The 19816-nt window shown below is 41.1% G+C and overlaps 1 protein-coding gene across 7 annotated transcripts in view; it reads right to left on the minus strand.

The window, feature by feature from the left end:
- PECAM1 (platelet and endothelial cell adhesion molecule 1) overlaps positions 1 to 13146 on the minus strand; it is a 32104-nt gene extending 18958 nt beyond the window's left edge. For 4 of the 7 annotated variants that reach the window (XM_026795540.2, XM_014269483.3, XM_005490449.4 and 1 more), the window contains exons 1-12: positions 12835 to 13145; positions 12662 to 12688; positions 11249 to 11551; positions 10250 to 10549; positions 9866 to 10135; positions 9231 to 9491; positions 8068 to 8349; positions 5942 to 6223; positions 5412 to 5519; positions 4491 to 4518; positions 954 to 1024; positions 237 to 293 (exon numbers count right to left, since the gene is read on the minus strand). In XM_026795540.2, coding sequence (XP_026651341.2) covers positions 237 to 293; positions 954 to 1024; positions 4491 to 4518; positions 5412 to 5519; positions 5942 to 6223; positions 8068 to 8349; positions 9231 to 9491; positions 9866 to 10135; positions 10250 to 10549; positions 11249 to 11551; positions 12662 to 12688; positions 12835 to 12868 — 2023 coding nt within the window. In that variant the 5' untranslated portion in view covers positions 12869 to 13145. Of the gene's footprint in view, positions 1 to 236; positions 294 to 953; positions 1025 to 4490; positions 4519 to 5411; positions 5520 to 5941; positions 6224 to 8067; positions 8350 to 9230; positions 9492 to 9865; positions 10136 to 10249; positions 10550 to 11248; positions 11552 to 12661; positions 12689 to 12834 lie in introns of all 7 variants that reach the window. The other 3 variants (XM_074555108.1, XM_026795539.2, XM_014269481.3) reach the window with 1 other exon arrangement.
- Between the last annotated feature and the right edge of the window lie 6670 nt (positions 13147 to 19816).

A 19816-nucleotide genomic window follows, 5' to 3' on the forward strand; every position in this document is an offset into this window, starting at 1 on the left:
CTTAATATTTTGAGTATAAGTTGTATTTTTATACCACCCATCATTAGATGGCCTGGGATCCAGCACAGCTAATTACACTGCAGAAGGCAATTGATAAAAGGGTCCTATTGGTGTCATTTTGGACATGGGAAAGAAGGGATGGCCCTATCATTACTACCTCACTCCTGCCATTAGAAAACATCAAGACTTTCAATTATAAGATAATTTTAAAATCTATTGTTTAGGTATGGAATTACCTTTACTCTCATCTGTTGATTTCATGTGGTTTTCATTATCTTCAATGTAACCTGATCCTAAAACATGAAAGCCAAAGTTGAGCTGACAAAGTATTTATTGTAACCAATGAAATAAATGAATTACACAGCTGCAATTCCTACTGTCATTATCTGTATTTCTATATAACACATTCTACTTTTAGATTCCCACTAAGACATTCAGGTGGGAAGAATGTGGCTTTTTAAATAATCAGCTAACAAACACCCAAGGGGCAACTTTATCTGTGTCAGGTGCTCTAAACATCACATCCACCTGTCATTGCCAAGTGCACTGAGGTCCTGCAATGAAAGGTGCCAGGCAAATTAACATCCCTATACTGTGGCTACACCACATGATGTGATTTGGGGCCACAGCTCAAATTTCCTCTCTGAAATAATTTTCTAGCAGCTGTGTCAAAAGCAGAAAATAATTTTCTTTTACCATGATTTCTCCATCTGTGATATTGTCAATTGATTGCCTGGGAGAAGTGTCAGACTTATAAACCAATCTGTGTAAGACGTGCTCATAAAAACTGTACAAAGACAAAATGACAGAAGATACCTTGGACAATGTTATTGGTATCCCTCTGTATTCCCAAAACATTGGGCCCCATCCAAACAATAACTATGAAGTCCAGAACTTTAAATAGATGTTTAATTAAACCAATTTACTAACAGTCTTATGGCATAATAACCTACCTGAATAGTAGTTTCCATCACTGGGTGGTCTTGTTAGTTTTTCACTTGCCAAGCTTGGAGTCAAGGCAGAACTGAAAAACAAACCATAAAATTTGATATAATTATCCAAAACCAGTCAATAAAACCAAGAACATGATTCTGTGCAAAGATCAGTCACTGTCTATGCTGGCTACCACATAACCTTAATCACTGAAACCTATCAAAATTTTGCTTTAGGATAAACACAAGGGAACTTTAAGGTCAAAAATGTTCCCTATTACGTTATTCTTCTTTATGACCTCTGTATTTTCAATTTTATTCCATATTTAAATGTATTCAGATACAGACCTGACATTCTTGTATTTCACTTATCTGGCTTTTTTTCTATTTTTAGAGTATTTCCTCATCCTGTTGTTGTGTTAGCAGGTGGAACATGAAGCACAACCATCTATTGTTTGCAGGTGTGTGCTGTAACAAGCTATATTCACGTGAAGCAAGGCTTACAGCCCTTTATACACAGAAATATTGCATGACTATCATAAAGCACGTTTGGTTTAACCCCAGATGGCAGCTAAACATCCCACAACCACTCACTCATGCCCTGCCCTGCCACAGAGGATTGGGGAGGAGGACTGGGAAAGGATAAACCCCATGGATTCAGATGAGAACAGTTTAATAATTCAAATAACGTTAATAATAATAATAATAGTCATGAAAATTAGAGAGAGAGAGAGAGAGAGAGAGAGAGAGAGAAAGGCCAAGGGAAGCAGGGGATGCCCTGAGCAGAGCAGCTCCTCCCGCAGTCCCGGGCTCGGCGCGGTTTTGCCGCCAGGGCTGTGCTGTGACAGTGACCAGCACCTGCTCTATTCAGCCTTCAGTAACCCTGCAACAGAAAGGCCTTCCAAGAGGTGGGACCAGGCAGCTGCTTCATTTCCTCCATCTCCAAGGCTGCTACACTGAAAGTCCTCCAGGATTCTTCTGGGTTCTTGAAGTACCCACTCCTGAGATAGTCTATGCCCATGGAACATCTGGGCCAGTCCCAGCGGGGGCTTCTGATTCCCAGTCAGGCTGATTTCAGCCTCCAGCAGTCAGCTCTTGCAATCCCCCTCCAGAAACAGAAGTGGTTTCTGTCCCTTCACAGCCTGATAACATCAGGGTACACTGTGCACCCGTGTCTGCTGCAGCCTTATACTCCTGGGGGGCTGACGTGATGGCCCACGTGATCCACACACCCAGGGAGCAAGGCTGTCCCTCTCTTCCACAGGGCTGCAGGCAGAGTCCCTTTAGTCTTGCTCATAGGTTTATGCAACTTGATTCTTGTGAAAAGGGAGCTGAACTCCTTTCCATAGGATCAGGAATAAGATCAGCCCTTCCACTCTGTCTGAGGAACTGCCCACTGCAGACCCCAGCGGCAGCTTTCCTGGGAGAACCCCTCTTGTGATTGTTCTTCCTTGCAATTCATGTAGGCCTGAAGTAGAATTCTATCCCACTGCCTCATGTTGTCTCTGTAGGCCTGAAGAAAAAGCCAGGGTCTCCCCTGTGTGTGCCCTCAATATCCTCCCTTGACCAAACAACACTTTCTGTCACCAGCTGAGATTCCGGACTGTGCGTGTGGGGAGTGCGATCCAGATCCTCTTGCAGCTGCTCAACTGGTTTCTCCACAGCAGGGACAAGGGAGGAAGAGATCTTTCTGTGTACTGCAAGAGCTGGGGAGCCCCTGCCTCCACCACTGGTGCCTGTTTGTGTCTCCAGACAGCACTGCCAGTGAGCTGTTGGATGATGATGGTGCACTCTGGTGTACACGTTTCTGATACATGGTGTGTGCACATCTGGCTTCATCTGGATCTGTGAGTGACCATGTGTTGTTTGGGTCATAATAAATTATCTAGCTCTAAGCATGGTTAGTTCTCTGCTGTACTGAGTACTCTCTCCATTATGGTCATTCCCTGGGTGAAACAGAACATCTTCCTTGAAGAAATCCCTTTCCTTGACAAGAGCTGCTTCCAAAGGCTGAGGACTTGTGTTACTCTTCCAATCACCTTGTCAATTCACCCTTCCCTAGAAAGTGATCACAGCTGCTTGGCTTCTCTACTCCCTAATTCCACACCACCAGCCCCATTATCCCAGCATCTGAGCATCCAGGTGATAATGGGCTCGCCTGGATGATGGCTGAAATCCTTTTGCATATCCTGCAGCTCACTCAGGGATAGGGATAGGGTGCCTCTTGTTCTGCCTCTTCCTCCTGTTCTTGTTATGACCCTGCTCTGTCCTTCTTTACTAAATGAGCCATCTTTCCTTAGCATTTCTCTTCCCTTTTTAAGGGGCAACCGCTACAGACAGGGCTTGGTCCTCTGGTTCAGCTGCATCACCCACCCCTGGGGTGAGCAACCACAGTGTCTGTGATTACTGGAGTTGGAGTGCCCACTGGGCCTGTTCAGGGGGTTGCAGTAGGTGCAAATAATTTTTTGACCCTAAACAAGAGCTGAACCACATTCAGCCACTTGCTGCTTCCTACCAATAGGACCATGCTGGTTCCATCATCCCAAGTGTAATCAAAATTTTCCTAATTCTCAAATGCTCTGGAGAAGAAAGGGAGGCTGTGGGAAGATGTCTCTCCTCCATAAGCTGGCTGTCCGACGAGTCGGGTAAAAGATGTAATTGTGAATAATTCCCAACAGGTGTCTCCCCACGCCCAGGTGATGGCAGCGCTGAGACCCGACCAGGTGAGTTAAAACAACACCCTGAGCCCTGCCCCGAAGGGAACAAACACAACAGGGGGCAGTAGTGCAAGCAACACGTTGGAGAACACAAATTTGTTTGAGAGCAAACAAATCAACACGGTGACCAGTGGTTATTAAACCACAAGGAATGCTTGTAACAAACTTGTTTCAACATGCACTGGCCAGATCTGTTGTTAACTTCGAGTCCCACGTTGGGTGCCAAAAGAGCTGTTGTGGTTTAACCCAGCTGGTAACTAAGCACCCTCCCTCACCCACCCCACCCCCACCGGGACAAGGAGAAGGATTGGAAAAAAGTAAAACCCAGGTAAGAACAGTTGAGATAAGAACAGTTTAATGATTGAAATAAAGTAAAATATAATAATAATAAAATAGTAATAGTAATAATAATAATAGTAGTAATAGTAATAATAGAAGGAGAGAGAGAGAGAGGAGTAAAACTCAGGAAAAACAAGTGATGCTCAATACAATTGCTCAGCACCTGCTGACTGATGCCCAGCCCAGCCCTGAGCCCTGACCAGTGCCTCCCAGACAATTCCCCCAGTTTCTCTCCTGGCAATGACACTCTGTGGTGTGGAAGATCCCTTTGACAGGTTGGGTCAACTGTCCAGGCCACCATCCTGCCTGGCTTCTTGTGCCCCTGCTCACTGGCTGAGCATGGGAAACTGAAAAGTCCTTGACTCAGTGTAAGCACTACTTAACTAAACAGCAGGGTTATCAACAGCATTCTCACACCAAATGCAAAACACAGCACTGTACCAGCTACTAAGAGGAAAATTAACTCTATCCCAGCTGAAACCCAGACAGGGAGGCATCTTACCCAGACATCTCCATGGATGGTCCTTTAGCTTGACAGAGAAAAACAAAATTTCTATTAATAGGTTGCACAAGTGAAGAATTTAAAAGTAAAAATTAAACTCAAAAATATAGTGATTGTCTACTCCTGTCAGAGTAGTTTCTCCTGGCTATCACAAAATTATTTACCTCACATCTTGTTTACCTTATTATTATATTAATTATATTAATTACCTAACATCTTGTTTATCTCCCAGGTCCCTTAAATCTCTCTTTCATAGAAAACCCTAGATCCCAAATCCCTAGATTTTAACCTAGCCAATTTAAGCAATCTGGGACATCCAAATGCTCCAAATTTTCCCAAACAATTTGCTATGTACAGGACATCAGAGGATCAATCAGATTTACTTATTTTCTGAAATAACAAGACCTAAAAAAAATACCTTAACAATAAAAGACAAATCCCTCAATGAAACTGTATTACAGAGTGGAAGAAAAAAACATAATCCCATAAATTAATAGTCTAAGTCTCCTTCATGAGGACTAGAGAGGTAGATCAATTACACCTGAGTTGGGACCCCAAATCAAATTTTTATACCTCTATAATGGATCAGAAACCTCCTCAGGCCCTGTCTGCCTCTACATTGCCTGAGGCTGAATTTCAGACCTAGGACTACATGGGAACAGTGTAATTCTGGCCTATTTTATAAACTTTGCTTCCCTAGGGCTGCCCAGCACTATTAGTTACATGTTTTTGCCCAATATGCTTGGAAAGCTTCAGCACATTTGCAGCATAATTTGAGTCACCTAGCATTTTCAGTAGATTCTTTTAATTGTGTTTAGTCATCTCTGAAGCCTCACCCCCACAAGCCTTTGCTGCTGAGACAAATGCAAGTTCAACTGTGATACATTTGTCCCAAAACAAAGAGAGGGGGGACATCATTACCCTTTTTCTTCTTACGCAAAAACCACCACAAAACGACTGCTCCTGCTCCTGCCAGGGCTGTCAGGACAAATGCAGCAATGACTCCTTTCTGCCAAGCTGCTAAGATGACTGCAAATAAGAAAAACATGTTTAAGAGAGCAGTTAGTGACAGGTCAACACTACCAAATTCTGTAGTTCCTGACCTTTCATTTTACTACACATCAGCCTTCTTACACACTAAGGAAGATCTTGGAAGAGGCTTGTGTGCCAAGTTCTCTAGTGAGCCTCTCCTTTGTGACCAAAAGCTCAAGTTTGTGATCAACAGCTTGATTTTAGTTTGCATCTTGCTCCTTTGGCTTTTGGGCACCCCCTTAATTTTTCTATATAAACTGGACAATCTCTGTTTATAAAGACATCTTTCTGTTTAACTTCTGGCACAAAAACCACCAGTAAGGTGGCATTAACCACTCCAGTAAGGGAGTTACATTGAGGAACATCTCAAATCACCTGTGAAGGTGACAGAACTGGCAGTTTATCATTAAGGAGCTCACCACTGATGGTTATTGGACGGCTCCTCACGTCCACGCTGGCTCGGTTCGAGGCCATGCAATAATAGGTCCCTGTGTCCCTCCTCTTCATTGTTTTCTTGTGCCATATGGTTCTGTCTGAATATTCCCTTGCTTCATATAGAAGTTCTTCCTGATCAGTTTTTTTAAAAATCTTGAAGTGAATTGGCCAAGATCCTTCCTTCACAGAGCAGAGGAAAGCAGTATCACTGCCAATTTCTACTTCTCCATATGGAACACTGCCCAAACTGGCACTCCTGATTGGTACTACAGAGGAAGGCACAAAGAAAACAAATATTAGCACTATTAGAAATAACTTTGATGACAAAATATTGTAGTGTAGAAATGCTTGCTTTAATGCTTAGTTAAACAGAGACTGAATGCACAGTATTAATCTTTCTGAACAGTCTCTGCCAGACAGCATCCTCTAGTAAATATTTTTATAGACCCAGAAATAGAGAGGGCATGATAAAGAAACAAAGCAGACACAGGAAAAAATTATATCCATTCCAGAGAGGTCAGTCAGTCTCTTTCCTTAAAATCCTTTGGATGCCCCTCTGGCCCCTGCCTACAAATGATTTCGTTTCCAGAAATAATACACTCAGCAGTTCCATTGTTTAAATAACTATGGTGCAATTTATGTAGTTTTGCTTTCAGAGTTATGTAGAGTTATGCTGGTTTATGCTAACTCTGTGGTAAGTGTGTTCTTGTAGCTTCTAATATACAATAGAGGGTGTCAGGAGATAACAAACCGAGTTCTCCAAAAGCAAATCCCAAATTTCAATGGTTACAGAATATAGCAAACACAAGGACAGAAGTTAGTTTGCATGTGAAGAAGTTGTAAGAATATGCATAGCCAAACCATGGTTTTAAGTCTGCTGGTTTACAAATGAAGCATATGAGCATACACAGAACTAGCCTAGCAGCAGATGAGCTTCAGCCTTTGTAATTACAGGAGGAGAAAATGGACACACATTTTGTGAAGCAAGACATGCAGAATGTCAGCAGCTTTGCAAAATGTTTGGGATATGAAGCGTGTTTTGCTAAAATTCTCAAAGAAAAATACTCTGGAAATATTATAAATGTGTTTGGGGAAGAGCTATGGATAACAGAAGGCAGATATAAAGAAGGAATCATTAAGGCAACACTGGTACAGAAGCAGAGGAAGGAAACCAGATTTGACATGAAAAGATGGTGGTCATGGAAGCTGTATTTGTATTAGGAAGTGGATTTAGATATAAGACATGGGTTACTATGACTGAGCCCCTGACAGAGGGAATTGCTCTGGAAAACATAAGTCCTTTTCCACATCTGCTACAGACAGAAAGGACAGAATACAGAGAATCTGAAGTCACCACCTCACCAGTGAGGGACTGTGGAAGACTGGCTGACAAGGCTCCAAACAATGACCTTCTCCTGAGAACTTCTAAACAGTGTCTCAATATATCCCAAACCACAGCTCTGACACCTGGGATACACCAATTCCAGCAAAGAAATACCCACTTGTTAATGGACTAAAACTATGCTTTGTGTTTGTTTATTTGTACCTCGTGATTTCAAAATACCTTGACTTTAAATCTCCCTAGATAAAACTCTTCAGAATTTTATCACTGAGCTTCTCTCTACTGTTAGTAAACAGTGGAACTGATGAATTTAAGGTGAGTCCTAAGGTGCTGTAGTCTGGGTGAATGCAAATACTGTATTAAAAAGCAAACGGGGAGTGTGCAATAATCCAACTGACTCAAAAGAAATGCAACAATTCTGCATTTATCTGTTCCAGTCATACATAACTCAGTGTCAAAACTCGGAAAACAGACTATTAACCACAAGTTTATCTTATTAAGACCAACACAATTTGGGTTTAAACCAGGATGCAAAGCTGAAAACTCCTTGGTAGAGAGAAATTAGCTCTTCTTTTTCAAAGATTAAGCATTGACTTCTGCTCTGGTCCTGGACTACTTTGCTGTGATAGGCAAATATTTTACCTCAAGTGAGCAAGAACTTGCAAACATTTCACATCCATTTTTCTTAGTCCACCACTTGCTGCTACAGTTTCAAAAATCTAAATATTACATTAGACAAGAAGAAGAAGAAGAATTAAACAGACTTACCTATCACTGTGACATTTAGAATATTGCTAGTTTTCACACCACTGGAGTGATTGTTTCTAGCATCACATTTGTACCCTCCATTGTCGTTTAGTCCAATATCTTCATCCAGGAAGGTAGCATATGTGTCATTAGTTACATTTTTCTTAATTTCATCCCCTTTGTAGAATGTGAATGTTATTGGTGGTGTTCCCATCACTGAATGGCAGATTAATTGTAGAGGCTTCCCTAATACCACCTCTGGAGAGCCACTGACAACAGAAAGAGTTGGCTTGGAGACTGGAGCTAAAAGGTGAATAAAAAAATTGTTGCAAATTACATTTCATCAGGCCAAAAGACACAATATTATTTTGTAGAAAACATAAATATACGATATTTAGTTAGTTTGCAGACACAGTCTATATTGGGAAGCTCTTCCTCATTGATAGAATGGAAATGGGGGATTTGAACAAATCAATAGCATAAATAGAACATATGTGACTTTGAATAAAGCAGCATACAGGAACAATATGAAGCAAAACAAGGAAAGGCTCAGTGACACAGCTGTGGATCATCCCACTCCTAAAGCAGTTCTGACCCAAGGAACAAGATTGAGATTGCACAGCTCCCCTCAGGAGGAGCACAGTGAACAATGCAGGCCATGCCTGGGACAGACTGGAGAACCACAGTGCCTGTTCCATGAGAGGGAAGGGCACTGGAGTGTTCTGAGCTGGGGAGGGGGCTGTGCTTGATAAACCAATAAACCCTTGGCTTTTCTAGAGCAGAGCCAACCAGATGAGCTCTGCCTCTCCTGGCTTTCTGCCTGGAGGGGCAGGGATTCAAGGCAGGCACTGACAGAGCTTCAGAGCAGAGTGAAGGTTTTGCAGAACATTCCTGACTCCTGCAAATGGTACTGAATGGGAGTTTATCTGGTCCCCAGCAGAACCCAGGGACCAGCAGGAAGCCACTCCAACTCCCTTCTCTGAGGGCCAGCCCTGGAAAGTATGACTTGATTATATCACAATACACCAAATCCTCTGCAGCTAAAGCCCATCCCACAGAAATTCATGTTGTAAGAACTAACACACCCTGCTAGTTGATGGACCAGATTCTGTAAACTGATGTCCTTATTTAAAAGCTTCTGCTTTAGCTCCTTTCCCCTCCCTGATGGTTCTGTGTCAACTCACCATAAACACTTATCCTTACAGGTTTGCTCTCCTTGACTATTCCTTTTACTTCAGCTTTGCAGGTGTAAGATCCAGTATCATTCACATTAACTTTAATTGCTAAGATTCTAGATCTTTTCAGCAGGATGTCTCCACTGGAACTTTTCCGTAGGATAGAGAAGTTGGCTGTCCGTGAACCATTAATGCTGCAGTTCAAAATTAAATCTTTATTTTCATCCAACTGAGTCATAGAAGCAGATAGTGTTGGCTTGGGAAATAATTCTGTAAGATAAAAAGAGAGCTGATTCATTCAAAATGAGCCTGGAAGAATATGACTACTTACCTCAAAGTATACAGAATGAAGAACATACTGATAGTTTGTAATTTGGGACCAAAAAATTGTGTTATTTTAATATTATTGTATTTTCAGGGAAAATAGAAACTTAGCATTTGCTTGAAACCACTTTTCACAGGTTGTTTGAGGATATTATTTTAGTAGGGAAGTATAGGTGGGCAAAAATAAAAAAAAAAATCTAACTAGCCTTTAACTTACAGAAAATTTACTCTTGGATCTGGAGGTTACACTTGGATCCTGAGGTCTGCCAAATTTAAATATTAATACTTTGAGTAAAATGTAAGATGAATAGAGGTTTTACCTGACACAAAGACATTCAGTTTGGTGGTTTTAGACACTGCTCCTTGCTCCACCTTACACAGGTATTCACCACTGTCCTCTTGAGTAGCTAATGTAGAGTATTTCAGAGTTCCCTTATCTCGTATACTGTTCAGTATTGTTCTGTTTTTCTGGAAGATGATTTCAACGCCACGCATTTCAGTTGCCACGGTTGAGCACTGAAATTCTATAATGTCTCCTTCTGTAAGGTTATTGGAGGGCTTGGTGATCAGAGTGGGCTTTCTAAATGGTTCTGCAAGAGAACAGATATAAACATACAGACAGATTGATATACATGTAAATATGTGACCCAGTTTTTATCTATGGCTAGCAAAGAAATGTAAAAAGAAAAGTTGAAACAACTTACCCTTGACTGTAACAAGTGTTTTGTTGCTGTGTTGGGAGCTCTCCCATCCAGATTTTACTTGTCTCTTGCCAAAGCAATCAAATTGTAAAATATTATCTCCTGCTTCAACATAATATTCCATTTCAGAAAAATTTTGGTTTTGTTCAGCTACACGTTTTGCTATAGGCTCTGAATTTGTCTTTATCTTGCGGAAATAGAACTCTAAAGGAGGGACTTCTTCTGGCAGCTCACAACGTAATTTCACAATTTCACCCTCTGAAACTTCTTTTTTGTCAGCAGTCAGGACTGGTTTGGTCATTCCTTACAACAGGAAACAAAGAAAAGAAACAGAACTTTGCATAATCCTGAAATAAACAGTACCTCTGATGACTGTGGGAATGATTTATACTGATTAACAGATGCAAATAGTTTGCAAGAACCAAAAGATGACCCCATAACTACTCAGTGCTGACAAATTCTGTCCAAGATGCTTTTCCAGGGAGAAAACATCACCTCCAGTCAAGAACACGTCTAGAGAGTGTATGGATGGAGGTGGCCTGTGTTCTCATAAGAGATGAAAGAACAAGACTGAGACAACATTGTCTGCAAAGTGGCCCATGGTGATGCTGGCTGTGGTGCTGGCTCTCACACCCTGAGCACCCCTGTAGGTTATTGCCAGCATTTCCAGGAATCTGCCCACCCCTCATCACAGTAATTGGGGTGGGCACAACTTTCACAAATAACTCTTTCTCTAGCCTAGGGAACAGAGGCTCAGGATGGTGGGGATGGTGGCACAGACCGTGCTCCTGACTGGCACTGATCTGGCCTGGAGCCTTGCGGTCCTGAGCTCATTTCTGTGCCTCAACATGGGGGATTGGTACCAAACCCTCCTCAAGTACTGTGATGTCAAGGATAAAACACACTTTGCAAGATACCTTGTTGAAGCACTGACTATTATTCCTTCCCTGTAAGGTTGTTCTCTCTCTGTACCTCATCTGCCATGTCTGACACAACACTCACCTGCAACCCAGACATAGGTGGGCTTACTGATAACCACCTTGTCACCTGCTTTCACCCTACATTCATAGTCTCCTGTGTCTGCAGACTTGGCCACGGGTATTTCATACCGTGCATCTTCTTTGTCTGATATGGACATAAACACAAGCTTCCCATCCTTAAAAAATGTGAAATTGTGCTTCAGCTGGAAATCAGTATTTTTGCTAATATCAGCATGGCAGATGATTGACATTGGAGCTCCATTCTTCACTTTGTCAGATGGTTCAACCTTGATTTTAACTCCGTTGAAAGTAAAAACTTGATAGACTATAAAAAAAGAAAAAATATTTTTATTTTAAATTAGTCCAATACAACACAGCTTATCTCAAGCTGCCACATTTAAATGACAAAAATTAATTTTTAAATTTACATTTCATTTGATAGAAATATTGTAATTTAAATTGATAAGTGTTTTTAGAAACAAAGTTCATGGTATTATTTATATAAGTATGCATATATGTATAGAAATGTGTGTGCATAGAAATATATTCTGGTTTTATAACCACAGCAAGAAAAAGAATTTGTAGCTTAAATGTTACAACTGTTAGGCTCCTGGTATAATTGATATTTATGTTCTCACATCTTGAGAAACAAGTATAGAGGAAGATGTATAAGTTAATTCACTTTCTCTTCTTTAGAACTTACACTTCTATATCTATTCTTGTCAGGATTTGTATTAGAAATTGTTATTCAAATAGAGAAACTTTCCTGCATCTAAAGATGTCCCTTGTCCTGCACACTTCCCAGCTATTTATACTGAGTCCTTGCTAGAGAGTCTGGGCCATAAAATCAGTGAAAAGCTGTGAATTTCTTTGCATGTGAATAAACCACATGACAGCAAGGAGCAAACGTTTCTCCCAGGTGATGGGAAAAAGGAAGCATGCAGAATGTACGTGCTGGGAGCCAGCAGGATAAGATAAAAAGTAAACATGTTCCTTTCAGAACACAATTTCTGAGCTCTGCTCAGCCATGATCAATTCTTCTGCAAGATCAGGACACAATGCCCTTAACTTATATTCCATAATTTTATCCTTCCTTCTTCCTCGTGGGCATGAGAAGGATTCTCACATATCAAAACAAAATGCTCATTTTCTCTGCCACCTGTTTTGTGGTTCAGTAAAGCAAATTACTTTAGGAAAGATTTCACCTTTATTAAGGTATAAGTAGCACATCTCTGATTTAAACACTATACCAAGAAACACCACCAAGTAAGCCCTTTTTTTTTCATATAGCCAAATTTCATACTGAGCTATTGTACAGCAAATCCAAATAAACTCTGTTATAGAAGCATACCAACTGAGGAATTAGTTAAATTAGTTGTATTAAATTTCTACATAAAAACCCCCAACAAAATAACAAAAATCTACCATTCCCTACCTTTCCCCTGAGCGTAAAGTTCTGAACCTGGGGGGGAAAAAAAAAGAGAAAAAATGTTATTTTCAAAGCTTACAGACTGAGACACAGTGATGCAAAACTGTAAAAAGCCTCAACCAACCCCAGACAAAGCAGCAACACTTGTACCCACCCAGAGACTCAGTTACCAAACTTACACTGCAAGAAAATCACCAGAAGAGCAAGATACATCTCGTTCCTGAAGAGCAGACACTTCAATCCCAAAATAAAACAATATTCATTATCAGAGGTGATGCCTCCAGGTACCAAAACCACGTTTTGCTTTTTTCCCTTGTTGTTTTATGGAAACAGATAAAAATTTGCCATTAAAATTTGTACGTTTTCCCCGATCTTCAGCAGAAACTGCCTGGATCAAGTAATCGTTCCCATTACTGGAAACTGGAAATGGCAAACAATGAGAATGTATCTGCTGCTCCCAGGCAGATTACTGGGCAGGAAGTGACTGGACTTTTCCTGAGGGCGCTACCAAATGCATTTGCTTTGTTTAATTTCTTAAGGTGTATTAAAAAAACAAGAAGTTCCAATGACATTATCCTGCAGTTCCTGTCAATCTGGGTATTTTTAAGTCACTGTTAACCATTTAGGAACAGAAATTACCTTTGCTACTTGACCTCAGCAGATACTTGAGCAAATACTTCCCTTCATCCTAACAGAAGACTCTTTCAGAGAATAGATGTACATAATTTCCCATTTTCCCGCTTCACCTCCAATTTCTAGGTCTTCCATTTTTGCTGTGGCAAAGAACACCTTTACTGTAATTTACACAATAAATTCAAATTATCTCAAACAGCAGAGGCACTGTTGTGTGAGACTAGAATATTGACAGGTGGATCTCTCATACTACCATCATATATCAAAAACCTGGATCTGCACCAGATTTTATTTTTTGCAGTTAGGACAGCACAAAGGACACACAATCACAAACCCTAAACCCCTCAGGAAAGAATTGGATGCAGTTGCAATTCTCAGCAGAAATCTGCAGCAGCACTGGCACAATGTGAAACAGAATTCTTTCCCATTGTCCAGGATATTCCTCTCAGTCCATCAGCCTGCTTTTAAGTCAGACTAAGCCATTCCCTCCAGGCCTGACACTGACTGAAGCCTACAGGCTGGACAAAGTGAGCTTAAACCAAGCCCTTCAGAAAGTTTCTCAAGTTGTGCGACCCAGAACTCCCCAAACTGTGATTTAGTTATTCTTGAAAACTGAGTGCTCAGCTTTTAATCTCTTTGTTCTTTCCTCTGTGGACAGAGCCAAGGCTTTCCTTTAATTCCAGCAACATTTCCCAGGCTTGTTAAAACACTGCATAAAACAATACAAAATTACTGAACACAGAAGGCCATAAATGAGACAGACAGTTCTCATGAGCTTCACTGTTCATATGAAATCCCTTCCTTTCCTCCTGGGGTGAATGAAAGCTGTAGTTTTCCCCCCAAACCACTATTTTAAAGCTTTAAATCTACGTCAATGATGGTATTACCCACATCAGCGTGGAATTTTACAAAAGGAAACAGAAGGAAAACACTCATCTATTTAACAATGTAAGGGCTGCAAGAACCTCTGGCTGTTTTACAGAAGGGCACAATAGTCACAGCAATTAGGACTGAGCTGGTAACGAGCACTGCTGTTTGTCCTGCTCTGTCCAGGCCGTTTGAAACAACCACCAACAAAAGCCTGCAGGCCTGGCCAGCTGCCAGCCATGGTCCCCAGGGACAGGTAAAGGAAAAGAGTAGGAGGACACGTGGCAGGTGGAGAACAAAGGTAAATCAACTTTTGCTATTGGTAACAAAAAAATAGGAAGGAAGGAGATTTTCCCCTTCCCCTTTTCCCCGTAGAAGAATTCAGCAGGACATGAAAAGCCCAGCAAAACCACAACAGGCTTTCCCACGGGGGGACAAAGGTTCCTGTGAGCCCCAGCTGGGGAAGGAGGGTGAGGGTGGGCCAGTATCCTTCAGAAGGGCCAGCAGGGCCCAGGTCAGAGCCAGGTTCACGTGGAAAGGCCAGCTTTAGGATGAAATAGCTCAGGATTAAGGTTCAATTGTTCCAAAACCAGAGGCTGTTGCCAGATGTCACTCCCAAGTGAAGTCCATTTCACAAGATCCTCCAGGCTGATTAAATTGTCATATTCCTGACAAGCCTCAAGGTGTCTTGGAGAGGAAAACCAAGCTGCTATTGACCAAAACCCAAGAATTAAATTCTACTGCAGGAATTTAGGCCAAATAACATGAAACTTGAGAGGAAAACATTTCAAACACACAAGAACATTTTGATACCATCTTCCACGCTTAAACTGGAAACCACATTGACCCAAATGATGCAAATTCAAGTACCTGTGCCAGAAACACACATGCACATTTTCCTGATGGCCATTTTAATGCCATCTCTCAAGATACATATTTCTGAGTTACATAAGATCAAATTTAGTCTAATTCACATCATATAAAAAACTCTATTGAATCCCTATTATATCTGTGGGAAAAGCAGGATTGACCTCAGAAATGCAACACACCTCCTGAAGCAGCCAGAACAGCCATGATAACCTGACTGAATGCCCTTTGAAACCCATGGGAATCATCCCATTTCATCTACTGCCAATGAGTTGGACCCTTCCACACTAAACCTCATCTGGGAATTCACAATCCCTGTTTCTACTGGCTGGATCCTCTGCTACTTGCTCACATGTGACATTTCCTAAGAGCCACCAGCTCTGGCAACTGAACAGAGCTTTGCTGTAATGAGAGGCAAAGCCTATTTCCCTAACTAGGGGAAAATGCTGAATAAGATTTTCATTTTTTTCCCTCTGCAAACAGAGTGGTTTTAGGCAGTCCCTGACGACAGGAAAGGCAGCCCAGAGCTCCCAGCACAGTGCAGCTGGTTTGTTTCCATGTGCTCACAGCAGAGAGCAGCCACAGCACCGACCTCCAGCATGAACATCCCAATTCTCACCAACTCAGCCAAACTCCTGGGGCCCCCAGACCTGGTCCCCTGGTCCCAGATGCCCATTCCTGATGGCACTCTCACTTTCTTCAGAAAAGATGAAAGCTTTGTGTGTGTCACCTTCCTGTTCTAACTGGCTGATTTATTAATGAAATATTTTTGGGCTCAGAAATCTTGTCACTGATCTTGGAGAATCCACATTATTTCTTGTGTAGGTTCACTGATTTTAAATACCCTTCACTGCTATAGAGGTCTATCTACAAATGTTTAGGATTTTTCTAAATTTTATTTTATAAAATTTTTAAATTCAGAAATGCATGTCTATCTACACTGAAGTCAACACAAGTTTTCCAGTAACTAAATCAAGAACAGCTCTGATTTTTAATCCCTCAATTCCTGACACATATAATTGTTTAACTGCTTTGATTTCTTACAGCTGTGACTTGTTTTGCTTACTTATCAATTCTGTTTCAGTATACTCACAGATAATAGAACTATAACAACACTGCTGTTTTCACAAGTCTAGAAAATCCCTGGTGAGCTGGGAATGAAACAAATTCTTTGTACACACATTTTCAGGGCATATTTTCTTCTCTTGAAAGTGGGACATTTGCATCAATTATTTTTGTTTTAAAAGCATCTCTTTATACCTCCCTAGAGAAGAATAAAAAATTAATTTTTCTCCATGGACTTGAATACTTACAAGAACATTAAGGAAATTAACATTGCCTTTTTTTGAGAAGTGTGGAAGTTCCACAAATTACAATTTACAGAAACTCTGGATTGCCCAGTTTGTTTGGGTATATAAATTACATTTCACAATGGCACCATCTGCTGGGAGATGAGCAAGACAGTGAAGCACACTGGGCTTCCCTCACTGCCCTTTTCTCAACTAAACATTGGATGACAGATATCTAACACCTCCTCCAAATGGCAACATAAATTAAGCCTGGAAAAGCAACTAAAGGAAGCAGAAGGCTGATAATGACAGAATATCACTGAGGTTTTCACCCTGGAAATTCTACTTTTACTACAGCAGGAGCTAATTATTACTATTTGGTTTTGTGCTTCCTCACTGGTACAGTGCAACACTGGACAGAGCACTGAAATCTGTCTTGACTTGTGTTTCACACAGCACACCTAGAAATTCTTTCAGACAAATAAGAGAAATTCCTTTCAGAGATGTGAGATCAGTTGGTGATTACAATGTGATCATGGTCTGTGGGAACACCTGGAACTGTCTCTGTGCCAGTAGTGTGGGACTGATCCAGCTCCTCAAGGACATTTTCAGCTGCTGGATGAGCAAGTTCCTCAGTTCAGCAGCACACATCACACCCTGTCACTGTCCCACACTGCCCTTCACTGGCAATGGACCAGCATTTGCTCAACTCCAGCATTTCCAGATGCAGCTGGAAAACTGCCTCAAGCTCTGCAGCAAAATCCATCAGAGCATCAGCACTGACAGAGGCCAGGTCAGTAACTTCTGGCTGCAGAGGGAATTCATCCTGGAAATATTTTTCTTTCTCTTACCATTATTTTAATACTGCTTGATGATTCCACAAGCATTATCCCACATCAGTTTCATCAGTAAAATTCAGCTGGTGGTGACTCCCTGAGCTGATCCAAGTTGACAGAACATCCTTCAGCAGCCTGTGCAAAGCAAGAGGCAGAATTGATTTGCTCCTGATCTGCTGCAGGTGCCCACACACAGCCAGCCACTGCTGCTCCTCATGGACCTGATGGGTGACTGCACAGAGGGGCAGATACTCCTCAGATACACCTCAGAGTACACCCAGAGAGGCTTGAAAAAGGCTGAAAAATAGATATATGACTGATAATAGTCATATATATGACTATTATCCTGGAATATGTGTTCCATTTTAAACCTTTTTTCATTAAATATGTTATTGTGGGGGAGCAGGGGGGAAAGTTTAACTTTTATCAGAGGTTAGGAACCAGAAAAAAGTTAAAATTACACCTGTGAGTAAACTGAGTGATTAAGCTAACAGAGCACTCTATCCTGCACTCTTACAGCAATTCCTGAAAATATTTGTCTGGAATACTTTTCATGTAGTGATGTTTGAATTTATCCCAAGAGAAATGCATTAGTAACCCCAGTTTTCAGTTTCATCTTCTTTTTTCTTTCTTTTTTCCATTGTTGGGAGATGATTTGGAGGACAGACATACCATTCAAAAATATTTCATCTCGGGGGGATTTGGGAGCTGCTACTTTTATTAAATTGGTACCCAAAAGTTCCTTTCACCTGCTGACATGTTCTTTGCAATCTGCAGACAATTGAAAAGCATTCACTATGTTAAAATTCTCTTTCACAACCAGAATAAATTTAAAGCTACCTTAAATATGCAGAGAAAGGAGATCCTTTCCTTTTCTCTTTTTTGTCCTCCAGAAAAACAATTCTCTCACAATCAAACACCATGTACTTGAAATAAACAGCAGACTTGCCCCCACAGCCTTTTTGAGTAGGAGTGTGAAAATCCAGGATTGAGTACCCTGCCTGTAGAAGTAAAACCTTTTTGCAGACAAAACAGAAGCCCTGATTTAATCCATCACCAGACATAACTGTCAGTCCATGTGATTTCTGGCAAACCTTCTGCAGAATCCACTGCAGCAGATGCTCCTCCAGACTGCAGGACCTCTAGGGATGAGGAACTGGGACTGGGAATAACTATTTATAATAATTCCTAGAACTGCTGGAACACACAAATTTCCTTGGAAGCCCGTGACAGAACAAAGTTTTTACTACAGAAATCCATCCCAAGTTAAAGAACTGACCTTGTAAATGAGAGCTCAGTTTAGTTTATTCCCTTCCACCTGCTGGCTTAAAGCAGAATATTGTCACAGCACCAAGTAATACATATTTCCATTTATGATATTTTAACTTACTTGTTTTGTGATATATATATTTCCCTTTCTGATGTTTTAACTTACTAGTTTTGTGATATATATATTTCCCTTTCTGATGTTTTAACTTACTTGTTTTGTGTTATATATTTCCCTTTCTGATATTTTAACTTACTTGTTTTGTGTTATATATTTCCCTTTCTGATGTTTTAAGTTACTAGTTTTGTGATATATATATTTCCCTTTCTGATGTTTTAACTTACTAGTTTTGTGATATATATTTGGGTTAGGGTTAGGGTTAGGGTTAGGGTTTGGGTTAGGGTTCACAAACTTACTAGTTTTGTGATATATATATTTCCCTTTCTGATGTTTTAACTTACTTGTTTTGGCTGGATTATCTCTGTTCTGTTCTGCAATGTTCTGCTCATAATTCTTTGTTAAGTTTATTCAGTTCTCTTTGCATGTACAACCACATTAATTCCAGGCAGGAAATTTGCAAATCTAATAAAAAGGGAACTCCAAGCTCACACAGTACCTTGCTGCTGCTATAAAACTCTGTACACATGCTGAAAGAACCAACATCCTCTTAGTCCAAAGGCAATAGCCAGCTCTGCCTGAAAAACAATCCAGATGGAAGCAAACCTCATCTCCAAACAGAAACCAGGGCTTTGCACCAGCACTTGTCTTCCCTGCACACCATGAAAGCTGCTGGACATGAGATTCTGGTGACGCCTAAACTTTTATTTTTTACAAGGTATGGTTAATTCACAGCTCCTTTACCCACAGCTTCTTAGAAAAAGCCTCGGGTTGCAGGTGAGCTGCAGCAGCCAGGGCTCCTGAGGGATGTTTGTGGAGGTTTCTGACAAGAGCAGGCTCCCACAACAGCAAAATGCACAAACAGCCCCATCCTCCCTCTACAGCTGCACTTTCACACGTGCTTCCTGCCAGCTGGGAAAAGATGTTCCCTTCTTGGGGTTTGCTGACAGCGTTTCCACATCAGAAACATTTCAGAGAGAGGAGGGTGGAGACTGTCTCAAAAGAAATTTTAAAAGAAAACAAACCCAAATAAGTAAACCTCCAGCAAAATTTAAAAAACAAGGAGGAAGGAAGTGCACACAACGTTCTGTGAGGAAATTTTGCAATGCTGCAAAAGCCAAGGATGGGGCAGGGATCCTCTACGAGCCAGGGAAGGGCTGCAGGGCTGCTCTTGCTTTGTTGCCTTCAGAAAGTGCAAAGAAAGAAATAAGAAATAAGACAAGGATTGCTATTAAGTCATTTTCTGTGTAAGCAATTGTACAACAGGGCCTGGAGTGCTGCAGAA

This window comes from Zonotrichia albicollis, chromosome 19 (genome assembly GCF_047830755.1).
Source record: "Zonotrichia albicollis isolate bZonAlb1 chromosome 19, bZonAlb1.hap1, whole genome shotgun sequence".
Lineage (NCBI taxonomy): Eukaryota > Metazoa > Chordata > Aves > Passeriformes > Passerellidae > Zonotrichia > Zonotrichia albicollis.